This window comes from Anomaloglossus baeobatrachus, chromosome 11 (genome assembly GCF_048569485.1).
Source record: "Anomaloglossus baeobatrachus isolate aAnoBae1 chromosome 11, aAnoBae1.hap1, whole genome shotgun sequence".
Classification (NCBI taxonomy): Eukaryota; Metazoa; Chordata; class Amphibia; order Anura; family Aromobatidae; genus Anomaloglossus; species Anomaloglossus baeobatrachus.
Window position 1 is genome coordinate 129,726,711 of NC_134363.1, and position 14,625 is coordinate 129,741,335.

General features: G+C 37.5%; 1 protein-coding gene across 5 annotated transcripts in view; it reads right to left on the reverse strand.

Moving 5' to 3' along the window:
* The window catches only part of CAMTA1 (calmodulin binding transcription activator 1), a 2,097,701-nt gene that overhangs the window by 1,649,316 nt on the left and 433,760 nt on the right, over positions 1-14,625 (reverse strand). For all 5 annotated transcript variants that reach the window (XM_075328219.1, XM_075328220.1, XM_075328218.1 and 2 more), the window contains exon 3: positions 1,545-1,612. In XM_075328219.1, the coding sequence (XP_075184334.1) occupies positions 1,545-1,612 (68 nt within the window). The remainder of the gene's footprint in view (positions 1-1,544; positions 1,613-14,625) is intronic.

A 14,625-nucleotide genomic window follows, 5' to 3' on the forward strand; every position in this document is an offset into this window, starting at 1 on the left:
AGTCACAGTGAAAATGCATCCTCATGGCTACATAGGAAAGTTTATTGAGTCTCCTAGGACGCAGCAGCTCCCCAAACTCAATCAAACGACTGCTTAATCAACAAAAGGAAGTGTTATTAGCGTTTCCTATATGCTGTGTACGCAGCGCTTGTTCAGCACTGTGTATACAGCAATCAGGAAGGCAGAGACGATAATAAACCATCTCTGCCTTCTCTATGGGGAGATTCACTATGTCTGACAGCAGCTTCCTGTTTGTTCAGTAAGGACATCATTGCAGAGTAGAAGATTGGTCACTTAGATATTTATATAGCGGACCACAAGTAAAGAAATGCTCTAAGCAAAACCTATTCTCTACTATATACTAGAATGGTATATATTAATATAAACATGTATAACTACTCATCAGAGCTCTTCAGTGTCAGTGCAGTCCATCATATAACAGAAATCACAACACCTATGAAAAAAAAGTTCCTACACTGTCCAAACACTTTAGATAGCTGTCTGCCAAATGCTCATGCAGCCGACAGTTATTCTTCCTGACCCTCAGATGTGTATGCAGACTTGTGTCTACCATATATACCATGTCTACCATATATACCGGGCCTACCCTGTATATATGTTTGCAATAGAGAGAAGGGAAAAAAACACTTTTGGACACTTCTTTCTCAGAAATATCTGCTATTGGGAGACAGTGTGGACCCCAATCACATAAGATGGGTAAGTGCTGAAATTAGCCGATTTAGAATATATCTCCCTATTGTGTATAGTAAACCTTAGTGTAATACTTTTTCTGTCCAGTAGTAGTCAGTATTGTGTGACATTTTGAGTATTGTAAGATCATTTATGTAAGAAGTGATCACTATTACAGCAAATGAAGGCTTTCTAATCAATTATGTAAATAATATAATAATACAGGAGAAGGGAAGTATTTTACAAACAGGAAAAAACGAAGAAAATAAATAAAATCAATATATATTGTTTTTGACTTTTGACCATCTAATTTTCAACTGAATTTTAATTAATACCGTATTAAAAGAAACTAAAAAAAAATAGGAAAAATAAATAATAAAATTAAAAAAAAATATATGATCATATTTCTTTAAATTTTGACCATTTCATTTTTAACTGAATCGTAATTAATATTACAAAAAACTACAAAAAAGGAAAAATAAATAATAATATAAAATAAATAAAAAATATATGATCATATTTCTTAACATTTTGACCGTTCAATTTTCAACTGAATTGTAATTAATATTATAAGAAGCTAGAAAAAAGGAAAAATAAATAATAATATAAAATAAATAAAAAATATATGATCATATTTTTGTAAATTTTTCCCGTCTAATTTTCAACTGAATTTTAATTAATATTAAAATAAACTACAAAAAAGGACAAATAAATAATAAAATAAAATAAATAATTGCAAATGTATATATTTGATTATTTATTTATTAGCACAGGGAATCAGGTATTTTTACTTCCAGACCAGTAAAAGAAATATTATTAGTAACACATGATTGATTGAGAATTACTGTCCCTACCTTGTTTTAGGGGAGGTTGTCAGCCATTCTTCATGCTTTTCAAATGTTATTAAATAAGCTGCGATTTCCTAAAAAAAGATATAAAAAATAAAGTTATAATAAGACATATATAAAATTTTGCTACTTGCAGAAAAAAAAAACCTTAGACATGGTAATATAAGACAGCCCTCATAAACAAGTAGAAAAGAACACATGAGGCACGCAAGTTCAAGGCCCGGCTTCTTCTTGTCTCGGCTCATTGAGTTGGATTATGCTGAGTTAGACCTTCTGCCTCTTATTTGGCAGATATTTCTATGTTGTTGTCAGTGATATATATTTTGACAATCTAGTGAGCATTAATGTTTTTCTTATGTGTGCCGTGGCATTCAAGTGCATACCCAATGATCCTGAAAACTGCTTAAACACAGAGCCAAAAAAAAAAAGCTGAAAAATGAAAATAGTTGTTGATAATTTGGAAAATATATTGGCTTAGAGGCATAATAAATAACAAGATGAAAACAAGTTGTGGCTATATTTATTTGAAGCGACCGTTTATGGAATTTTGAGATAGTGAAGATTTGGCTATATTGATAGTTTCCTGATACTTTCTTCTCTAGAACCTCAAATGGGTCAAACACTAAATTTATGAGCCACCACTGGCACTGGTGCCACCAACAGATTCTCTGATTTTCTACCAAAATGGTTGTGTCATCTGCAGGGTAACCCCTATCCGCATGCCCTATTACAACATTTGGATATAATAGTTTGAGAATCCTTCAAATAACAAGATCAGGCCATTTTTGTAAGGGGCTTCTCTCACTCCGAAGGACCTGGCATGCCAACAATTTGGATAAACCATTGCTTTCAACTGGCATTGCTCAATGCTTCATTTTCCATGCTGTATTTTGTACTGTGCTGGGGTGGGTTGAAGACCTCCGCCAAGACCCTCATCCATGAAATGCAATACCATAAGTCACAACATTAGTCTAGGGGGAGTAGGACACTGGTCATCCTATTACAGTTTCATTATTTAGACCCAAATTTTCAGCCCATAATTGTGAGAACCTGCGTAATAGATGGGCAGTGCCCAATGATGTAAATATGTTGTTTCATGGGTATGCTGTTGAATAATACAAATGTATGTGTTGATATTTAAATGTTTATAGAAGAGTATGTTCTGGAGGTAGCAGTGTTAAGACTGTCGATCAGGTTGCTAAATGTTGCCATCCAGTACAAGGTTATAGTTGTTGGTACAGCTAGTTTACCTAATTACTGATTTTTTTCGGTGATTAGGTGGTCTACTTTTGAATATATATATGAATAACTCATAATTGGGGATTCATTAACACTAGAAGTCCCAGAGAGGAGTCATTTAACATTTCTACTATTGGAACCCTTTGGAGCTCGAAATTCCTGGGTCTTCTAGTGTTAAAACTAGTTTAGAAGGCATGTTAGATTAGAAAGTGTTAAAGTAGTAAAGGGGAAGATGAATGAAAAGATGGGTAATATAAATACCGCGCCAACGACCACTCATGCAGGAGATGGATTTAACGTAACTTTATTCCATGCTCAGGTCTACGCGTTTCAGGAGGCTCTGCTGCCTTCCTCAGGACAATACAAGCACAAGAAACATCAAAATCCTTTTTTTTTTTTTTTTTTTTTTAATGGGAGACGTATATTTATTACTAGTGGTAAAATATATAGAAAAAACCAAGGATAATCAATATGTGGAAAGGCAAGATGGGTCAGAATCGAACCCACAGAAACATAGAGTCAATCTATAAGGCAAGTGTTTTAGAGGTTAAGACCCTTTAGCCAACAGTGCAGACAGAAGTGAACATAAGAAAAAATGTTTTATTTCCTCAGAAGAACATCATCGTATAATGAGGAAACCTCTAGTAATAAAAGTGAACACAATGTGAGAAGCCCAGAATAAAGGAACTGCAAGTATTGAAAGTGCTAGGGTCACACAGTTCAAAGACCGTGGGAAAAACTACTACTGCGCATGCGGTAAAACAAGATAAGAAGCCGAAGTGATGTGTGGGGTCGAACAAGTTCAAGAGCGTGGGAAAAAATACTATTGCGCATGCGGTGAAAAGAAAAAGTATCCAGTGTGTGCTTCAAAAAGAATGCCATGATATATAACAACGGAAATATAATATTGTGCACGAAACCGTACATAAAATCATAAAAAACACTATAGGGGTATTCAACGGCCAGGATTCCAGTGGGAATCAAACCCGGGGGATTTAAACAAAGGAACATGGATAATTCGAGTATCTAAACGGCGTGTGCCATTCCCTACAAGCTATCAAAAGGGAAAAGTATTTAGATTAACTCTTCCCATAGATACATTGGTTCAACGTTATACCAATGTGATAGAAAAAGATCCCTTATAAAAAGCCAAAAAAGTCCAATAGTGATCCCACGGGTGAGAAGTGAGAACAAAAGGATCTATTGCACCTGCCCCAGGTGAAATATGACAAAAACGCACCACAAGTAAAATCAAGTCAAAAATAAAGGCATACACGTGCATATACCTGTAGAAATAACTACACACATAAGTGTGAGAATATGACACACACCTATACATATGAAGTCCCCAAGTAAAAACATATATACAAGAATAATAAAGGGAAAGCAGATACAGACACGAATAAAAAATTCATTAAATTAAAAAATAAAAAATGTGTATATATATATAAAAAATATATAAATAAAATTATATCATATTAAGGTATAAAATGAGACCTGGCAATGAACTAAATTAAAACAACAAAGCCTAGATCAGGCAATAAAAGCAAGGAATGACAAGATATTTGCTCAATGCTTCATTTTCCATGCTGTATTTTGTACTGTGCTGGGGTGGGTTGAAGACCTCCGCCAAGACCCTCATCCATGAAATGCAATACCATAAGTCACAACATTAGTCTAGGGGGAGTAGGACACTGGTCATCCTATTACAGTTTCATTATTTAGACCCAAATTTTCAGCCCATAATTGTGAGAACCTGCGTAATAGATGGGCAGTGCCCAATGATGTAAATATGTTGTTTCATGGGTATGCTGTTGAATAATACAAATGTATGTGTTGATATTTAAATGTTTATAGAAGAGTATGTTCTGGAGGTAGCAGTGTTAAGACTGTCGATCAGGTTGCTAAATGTTGCCATCCAGTACAAGGTTATAGTTGTTGGTACAGCTAGTTTACCTAATTACTGATTTTTTTCGGTGATTAGGTGGTCTACTTTTGAATATATATATGAATAACTTACAATTGGGGATTCATTAACACTAGAAGTCCCAGAGAGGGGTCATTTAACATTTCTACTATTGGAACCCTTTGGAGCTCGAAATTCCTGGGTCTTCTAGTGTTAAAACTAGTTTAGAAGGCATGTTAGATTAGAAAGTGTTAAAGTAGTAAAGGGAGAAGTGTCAGGTGGCAGGGTGGATGGCTATTAAAGGGGGGCTCCAGAGGAAGTCAGTCGAAGAAGTGCGTTCAAAGTGAGAAGACATGGCCTTGGTGCTAGGGCCAGTCAGGGAACCCTGAGAAAACCTCTGGAGGTCATAGCCTAAGGTTGACCCCTGTGGGCTCGGACAGTCACCAGGCTAGAGAAGCCAATAGGGCCCAGAAAAGGACGAAGGTGTGTGGTATTAGGAGGAAAGAGGCAAATACCCTGGAGTATTGAGGATGAGGTCCAACATAGCAGCACACAGAGCAAGGAAAGAAGGCCACGTCTGTCATAATGGTGTGAAGAATAAAGCTGACCTCTGGTGTCGTGTGTCTGACTACCCACTTACATTGATGACTAGCAGAAGTGGTGATGAGCACCAACCCAAAGATGCAAGTAAGTGTTATACACCCTGACCGAAGTTGCAGCACACTCAGTGTATCAATGACAAAGCAGAGTGTGCCGATGCTGCCCGGGGCCGGTAACCTCCTTCACTTGTTCCAAAGTAAGGGGTTTACCAACCCTTTTCTTGATCCCATCTTTAATCAACCTCATCTACCCTCAATTCTTTTAGCCAAAACGTCTGAAACAGATAGCAATTATAGCAGAGCCCTTCTCAGTAACTGATAACTTCAGGAGGGGCAAGGATGGGGAAAACACCAAACCAATCATGAATTAAAAAAGAGGAAATCAGAATAATCAGAATACATTTTTTACCAGTAGGTACGACTCTAATTATATCGTAATTTTGGACAATTTTTATTGTGAGTTTGTCCACCAGCCTAATGTATGTGGACACCTCTCGACTCGACAAAGGATTTTGTAGGGTTTTCAATGGGCAATCCTTTGGATTTCATTGGGTCTTTCATAAAGAGCATAGGAGCAAAGAATGGGGGAGAGGTAACTATTGGCTAAACTATCACTTGGCCGCCAGCTAGCTAACATGTGTGGGGGGCTTTAGGGACACACATCTAATAGAGGAATCAATATGAGGTTCCACCATTATCTCATAATTTCCTAATGGGGTATTTAAACTGATCGTCTCCTTTATTTAACTTTTTTGTGCTCCGTCAGTGTGAATTGAATGCCATTATCCAGCATAACACACTACAAAGAATTTTTCTAGACAGTTACACAAATATGATGGAACAGATGAAACCAGATTCTCCCACCACGAAACAAGTCATGTGAAATTACACCGATAACTTCACACACGTTTCTGTTCTGCTGAGAGTGTAGCAAAGTCATCAAGCTTTGAGAAAGGAAAAAAAAAAAAGCACGGACACCTGAAGGTAAATTAAATATTTATAAACACAACAACATCTTTGCAGATGGAATTACTGATTTATTAATAATTTCCATAAAAAGCCAGTGGGTGACATCCACATAAGTCATATCTTCTGCTTTCAGGCAAGATTCAGCCCATTAATTTCAGATCCGGGTTTGGGTGCGTCTCTGATTTGCTAACAGTAAATTGGCAGTGCCTGGCATTCAAATTAAAGGGGACTAAACATCCAAAATGCAAATCTTATTTAGAACCTGGTGGGACGCTGTCATTTAAGCTGCAAATGTCTCCTGGGAAATATTTAATTGTTAACAATAAAAAAAATACCTGAGTCTGAGTTCTAGAAAGTTGGAGGTGCTGAATATGTATCCCCCCCACCCCCCCGCCCACCTTGTGAGATAAAGGGAAATTTTATGTAAATTTCAATTTTGATATATTCCCCCAAAAAGGGCTGTAGCAGTCTGTAGGAATTAGAAGAGTTTTCTCAGGAAAAAGTTATTCAGACATCATGTAATGGGTAGAAGATTGTATCTTTTTTTCTCTTTTATTTTGTTTTCTTTCTCTTTGTTTCTCTCTTTCCTCTTTTATTCTTGTTTCGCGCTTCTCCTTTTCTTTTTACTTTTCTCATCTTTTTCTTTCATTCTTTATTTCTCTGTTTCTCTCATTCACTTTTTTTGCTTCTCTCTTATTCTTTCCTTCTTGCTTTCTTTTTTTCTTTCTTTTTTTTCTACCAGTCTGTCTATTTTTTTATCTTTTTATTTCTCTCATTCACTTTCTTTCTTTCTCTTTCTTTCTTTCTTTTTTTCTTTCTTTCTTTCTTTCTTCTTTCTTTCTTTCTTTCTTTCTTTCTCTGTATATGACCTGTATCGTCTCATGTACATCTATCTCCTCCTTTCAGATGATCTTTGTATACCATATCTATCAATCTACCTATCTATCTATGTATCTATCTATCCATCTGTCTATCCATCTGTCTATCTATCTATCGATCCATCCATCTATCTGCTTCTCTCTCTCATTTTCTTTCCTTCTTTCTTTATTTCATTCTTTCTTTATTTTTTTTTCTTTCTTGCTTTCATTCTTTCTTCCTTTCTTTCTCTCTATCTACCTACCTGCCTGTCTCTCTCATTCTTTCTTTCTTTTCTTTCTTTCTTCCTTTATTTCTTTCTTTCTTTCTCTTATATGACCTGGATCATCTCTTGTACAACTATCTCCTCCTTTCCGATCCCGTTTCTATACCCTATCTATCTATCTGACTTCCTGTATCTCTCATTTTCTTTCCTTCTTTCTTTCTTTCTTTCTTTCTTTCTTTCTTTCTTTTTCTTTCATTTTTTTCTTTCTTCCATTCTTTCTTCCTTTTTCTTTCTCACTTTCATTCTTTCTTCCTTTCTTTTTCTCTACTTATCTACCTACCAGAATGTATCGTTCTTTCTTTCTTACTTTCCTTCTTTCTTTCTTTCTTTCGTTATCTCATCCTATCAGATGTTTTTTTTCTATACTATATCTATCTATCTATTTATCTATCTATTTATAATTTTTCCATCTATCTATCCATCTATTATATACTATCCATCTATCTGTCTATTATCCATCTATTATCTATCCCATATCTATCTATATGAATATTCATAGTAATGGATAACTAAACTAAGATTTTATACTGTAATAAACTAAAAATTGGGCTAAGACTCACAATATCATTTGCAGTTATTTCATTGCAATTAAATTATCATACTTATATGTAGCCGACTGCATTAGAATGAAAATGGTGATTTTAGTTCATTGATAATCTGGCTAATAGTCAGTTCCAAATTAAGTTTGGCAGGTCCATGATCATTAAAACCTGAATTGGTTCCTAAGCTCTGATAAAGTTAGGGCTAATAGCTTTTTGGACTAGGCAATATCATACAAATGCTACCTGAGACAAAGCCGGGATTTGTTTTTCTTAATTGATTTAGCGAATGCACATTTGCGTTTCATGTAAATAGCAAAATTATACGGAATGATTTAATAAGAGATTTGTACACCTAGCTGGAATTACATTTTAAATGCACTAAAGAGACTTTCCACCCAAGATTGTAAAATGATGTTTCCCCAACATTGATGATTTGGGTCCTAATGCACCACAGAGTGTTCAATATCTCACATATGGTAGTGTATATAGAAGAGATGAGGAGTATTGTATGAAATTACCATGACATATTTAGCAGAAACGACAACTCCTGGGAAGTGGCAGGCATTTCAAAGTATAATATCAATAATGAAAGTGCAGTTATATTGATAAATGATGTCTGAAATGCTCAGCCCAAAAGTCCAAAAATAATCACATAGTCCAAAAGTGGTCTCCTCCCCCTTCAATGATGGCTGAAATGCTCAGTCCCAAGGTCCTAAAATAATCCAAAAGGGGTCTCTTTCCCCTTCAATGATGGCTGAAATGCTCAGCTTCAAAGTCTAAAAATAATCACATAATCTAAAAGTGGTCCCTTTCCCCTTAAATGATAGCTGAAATGCTCAGCCCCAAAGTCCAAAAATAATCACATAATCCAAAAGTGGTCACTTCCCCCTTCCTTCCTACTGATGCCATCATCCCAATGATCTGATTGATTGTTGTAGATTCTCCGACTTTAACACTCATTATATGATCCAGAGACAACTTTAAGTTAATGGGTGCGAAAGCAAAATCTATTCCCAGTCCTCCCACCTACCGTCTATTTACCATTTCTAACATTGGTGTCTTCTTATGTAGCAAAGGGGCTTTTGGCTTTTACACCCCCTTAAACACTATGGCTAGGGTATGACTTATACTACAATCCATATGTAAATATTGACATGTTTTGATTGGCTGCTTATTTTATCCGCAAACGATTCAAAATGGTTACAATCTGAAGATCAAAAAAGATGGCAACTTCTATGAGTTCTGTTGAGCTCTCAAGTCCATATTGAGCCAACGAATCCATGTTAACTCTAAGGGGTACTTTGCACGTTGCGACATCGCTACTGCGATCTCGTCGGGGTCAAATCGAAAGTGACGCACATCCAGCGCCGGTAACGACGTTGCAACGTATGAAGCCTAGAAGCACCGATAAACGATCGCAAAAGCGTCGTAAATCGGTGATCTGTGTAGTGTCGGTCATTTCCATAATTTCGCTGCAGCGACAAGTACGATGTTGTTCCTCGTTCCTGCGGCAGCACACATCGCTGTGTATGAAGCCGCAGGAGCGAGGAACATCTCCTTACCTGCATCCTGCCTGCAATGAGGAAGGAAGGAGGTGGGCGGGATGTTTACGCCCGCTCATCTCCGCCCCTTCACTTCTATTGGACGCCTGCCGTGTGACATCGCAGGGCAAGTAAGTGCGTGTGAAGCTGCCATAGCGATAATGTTCGCTACGGCAGCTATCACAAGATATCGCATCTGCAACGGGGGCGGGGACTATCGTGCTCAGCATCGCTACAATCGGCTAGCGATGTTGCAGCGTGCAAAGTACCCCTAAATATCTCCGTCTTCCTCATATTTAGAGCAGCGGCTGCACGCCGGCACAACATAATAAAAAAAAGATAAACTATTTTTCCCTTTTCCGACCGGCTTCTATAGTATAAAGTTTAAACATTATGTATCTGTACAGAAGGCAAGTGCGTGATTGGTAAAAGATGTCAATACCATTTTAAGCTCCATGAAAATAATGTGTTTGCATAGGAACCTTATCATTTGTAGAATAGCAGAAAATTATAGAACAAGCCACAAGAAAGGCAAATCCTGAGTACAAAGGGACGAGAAAAGCAATAATACATAAGTGGATTGTTCACATGAAAGGCAGACTATATTATTCTACATGTGGATGTACACATTCGAGGTTTTTTCAGGTTTACCGAATTCTTTGCTTATAAATAGAAAGCAGAATATCCAATATCAGTGAGTTATTCTCTGGCTGCCATATTCAGTTTTTTTGGAGATATACTTTGGTCACAGAGTCACAAATAGATAATAGAAATGAAATATGTTTCCTGGCACTTTCCCCTTCACTCTATATTATTGCCCCTTTACACTAAAATCAATGCAGTGTACGATTTAGAAGTAAAAAATCTAGAAAATCAGAAGCATAAACTTTCTTAAATATTCTAAGCAAGATCACTGATAGGTTTCCTTCACAGTATTACCTTTACTGTCTTTCACAGCGCAGAGTGACAAAGTAAGAACACCTAGGCTAATCCTCAAACTTGGAAGCCTGCACTGTCCCTTATCTCAGAGGTATGCTTGATGGTAGCGAGGTCTGAGTTGCCGGCGTGACCCTAACTCCTGTCCAGTCCCTGCAATCCCCACTCCCTCCTCCACCTAAGGGGTGAGCCTGAACTGTTGTCACAAACCCAACAACAAAACACAGACGGGGAGAAACCAAAACTGCTGCACACAGCAATCAAACATAAAGGAGTGTCAATAAGTTCTTAGGGAAAAATAACATAAAAGGGAGGAAGTAAACTGACAACTGGGAAACTTCCACAGAACACAATAAGCACACCGCAGATCACCAAAAGAGGATCACCATAATAAGACCGGGAATCGCTGCACAAGCTGGAGCAATTATCGGCTCAGACTGAAAGAAACCGATACCTCAAATAGGAAGGAGACAGCTGTACGTGGTAATTAGAAACCTGAGCTCCTAGTTCCTGCTCACTAGTCTACAGGAATTAACTCCTGCAGGGCTGAAGACCAGTGAATCTGAATCAGCCAATGACCAGCTCTGGTTGAACAACTTTGAAGCATCAGGTTGCTTTTCAAACTCTGTAGTGTGAACAGAGTCTGACACCACCGTGCCTCCAAGTGCATGCAGAGCTGATCATCGCTGGGTTCACATGTCCAGTAATCATCTATTAGAACTGATCCTGCAAAGATCTGTTGGCAAAAAAATTCTGCGAACTCAACTTTTTTGACCTTTATTAAATGTGATGTCTGCCGTTTTTTTTGTTGTTTTTTTTTAACATGGGAGTCTATGGGGAAAAAAAGGGTATTTCAGCTCACCTTCTCCTGTAGAGGGTCTATTGCACGGACACCATGATGCCAAACAGAACTATAATGAAAAAGAGTGGAGATCCAGCAACCGACCTTCTAAAATATTCCAAACTTTATTATCCAATTGTTAAAAATAGTCCCAAGACAAAAGTACAAAAACCAGATAACCAAAGTGTCATAAACAGACGCGTTTCGGATATTATTCCTTATTCATTAGTCATTGTGAAATAATGACTAAGGAATAATATCCGAAACGCGTCTGTTTTTGAAACTTTGGTTATCTAGTTTTTGTACTACCGTCTTGGGACTATATTTAATAATTGGATAATAAAGTTTGGAATATTTTAGAAGGTCGGTTGCTGGATCTCCACTCTTATTCATGGGAGTCTATGGAAAAGGGATCCGTTAATGGATTGCTACTTAGCCATCCATTATTCTTGCATTTGTAAAGGATCCGTTTTTTTTCATACAGTATCCATTGCAAATGGAGGATTGATTAAAAAAATAGATCCAGCAGAAATAATTTTGCCAATGGATCTCTGCAAGATCTGTTCTATTAGACGACTACAGGACATGTGAACTCAGAGCCTTAGTCCTGTATCTATATACTGTTTCATCTCCATGATGTCAAGAATCTCTGCAAATATCTCTTCTGCCATCCACCTCTTGAAATTACAATATCAATTGCAAGTCCAAAACTAGGAAACATGGTGGCTTTGGTTGCTCAACCATTAGCCGACAGTACAAGTGAGTGACTAACCCAAATGGTAATAAAAAAGCATTGACGCAATGTGTGTAGTTTTGTGCTTTTAGAGCTTTTTTTATCAGAACTTTTTGTCACACCAAAGTCATAAGACTTTGACTGTAATAGGAATCAAGTGACCAAACTCTAACCTAACAGTAGCCATTGGTAATGAACAAATCGAGATGAAGAGAATCAAAACAATCCAGAATTACTAAAATTTTAACTTTTTTAAAATTTGCTTCAGACGAACTCAGTATAATGCCCCTTAGTCACCATTTTTCTGAATTTTGAGGGCTAAAAGGGAGTTAAAAAATCCTTATACTCACCTTTCCCCTTCCGCCAATGATCTTATTATCACCTCTTCTATCGTCCATCTCATTTCATCTATTTTCTACTATTCATCCACCTAAATCTTCCATTCATTAATCCCCTCACCATCTCGTGGGGCGTAACTCACATTAATAATGTCTCTTTTGCCCCAAATGGCTGCATATTTTGTGACACACATCAACAACATGCATGGCATCTTATGTAACAACGTGGGACTTTTTGGATGAAAGACTTGGCTGGAAGGAAGATAGGACAAGAAAGAAAGCAAGAGAAGAGAGAAGACCTGATTGGTGCGCTGGTTGGGGTGGGACAGATATGAGGACGGCTGAGGAAAGGTTTGTATAATCATTTTTTTATTAGTCAATGTATCAAATGTATTCAGTGCAAATGGAATTTCCCTCCCCGAATTGATCGAATCTGCCCAAAATTCAATTTTTGAGTGATTTAATAGTACATTGAAGCAAACGCTCATATTCTCCAGAGGCGAAAGAGTTAAGATTTTCTTCTCAAGTAAAACATACCAGTCCAGTAGTAAAATGTCTGTATTAAATAAACATATAGTCTGAGCCCTGCAGGATTGTCAGTTTTAGATCCTCTCTAAAGGACCTAATACTAGGAATCCTACAAACCGGAGCTTTGCAGTTTAGCCTCTACATATGAAAGATTCGCCAGCACTTACGGGCTATAGCTCCTATTATTCCGTGGGAACAACACAACTTAAGCACCGATAGCACACATTTATCTCCCGGCTTTCTGAAGGCTTGTAGACGCACCTTACATGGCTCAGGCTCAGACAGAACTTGCCCATGAGCCACAACCGCAATAAAAGTGAAACAACCTCAAACAATATTAATGCTGAATTGTGACAAACTTTGGGAATATATAAGCTAAAGTATATTTATAGGCATCCTCCGGTGGTGTTTGTAACTTCCACCATGTTTTAAAGAAGTGGTCATTGTGGACAATCCATTTTTGCTTGACGAGTCTGTTAAGGATGGACTGATTACAGGATATCCTGCTGCTGAGATACCCATTGATCGATTCCATACAGTGTCACCTTGGAGGCCATAAGACAATACACACTCCCAGTGGCATCAATGACCTGCCAAACTAAAGCATTGACATGCCAGGTCCTCAAAAAGCAGAATCCATTATTTTTAGTTTCTCTCGCCTCTTGCTAGGAGATAAAGAAACACTATTAATTCAGAATGTCCTAATTAGAAGAAATATTTGCTAAATCCCTTTAAATACAGTTGAGCAGAAAAATTTGCAGCACCTGGCATGATGTCATATGTGCTTCACGTCGCAGTGATGACATCATGCTGGGCTTGCTAATCAGAATAGGTGCTGTGGACGCCTGAAGGTTTGCATAGCTCTGGTCAGACAGTCATAGACTATCTTCATGGCCACTGAAACCAGGCTCCTGCGCGGTTGGGGTAACTTGCAATGCATAGGCTCCAGTGCAAAATCCACAACAGGGTCCCCAATTATCAAGGATCTTCCTCTCATATGAGCCAAAGTAACCATTTGGAGCAACTTACGCTGCAGGGAATAAGTGCAACTGCAACACCCTGCAATCATTGTAGTTACGCCCTTGATCCTGCAAATCATTTTGTGCAACCTTACCATTAATCTTTCAAGACCCAACTCATAAAGGGGTTGTACAGTATTGGAAAAGCTGTGACTCATGACTATTGTTGCTTGTCATATCTTTGTCATCCATTTTTTTTGTTTACACAGATTTAATGACGTTTACAGTGATAAGCAAAAGGGTAACAATGTTTAGAATTTTTGGTTTCAGGCTCCATATCTTACCAAGACGACCTTCATTTTATAGACAATCATCTTGGCTATCTCATACATAAATATGACTTTCAGATATTTAGCTTATGATTAGTTATGCAAATTCTTGTAATGTCACTGCATTGTTACTGTTTTGCTCCAGGTATTTGAACAAACCTTTCCTTCCTGTATATTACACATTCCAACCTGTTCTCAAATTCTTTAATAGCTCAGTGTGTTATTAGGTTGATTTCCAAGCGAAAGGTCACTGGTTCGAATCGAGGAGCAGCTATGAAGAAGCTTTTCCAAAAAAAGAGAAACAGCATCATCCAGCTCATGGTAAGTGATCTCTTGGCAAAGAAAATTGCCAAACTACATCATGTGAGGTCATGACATTTCAAAGAATATGAAATGAAATCTGTCCATCCATTCAAAAGCCAGGAGGTGATGTCCAGGCAAAATATCGGAGTCATCAAGTCGGCTTATCACAAGGTCTATCAGTTT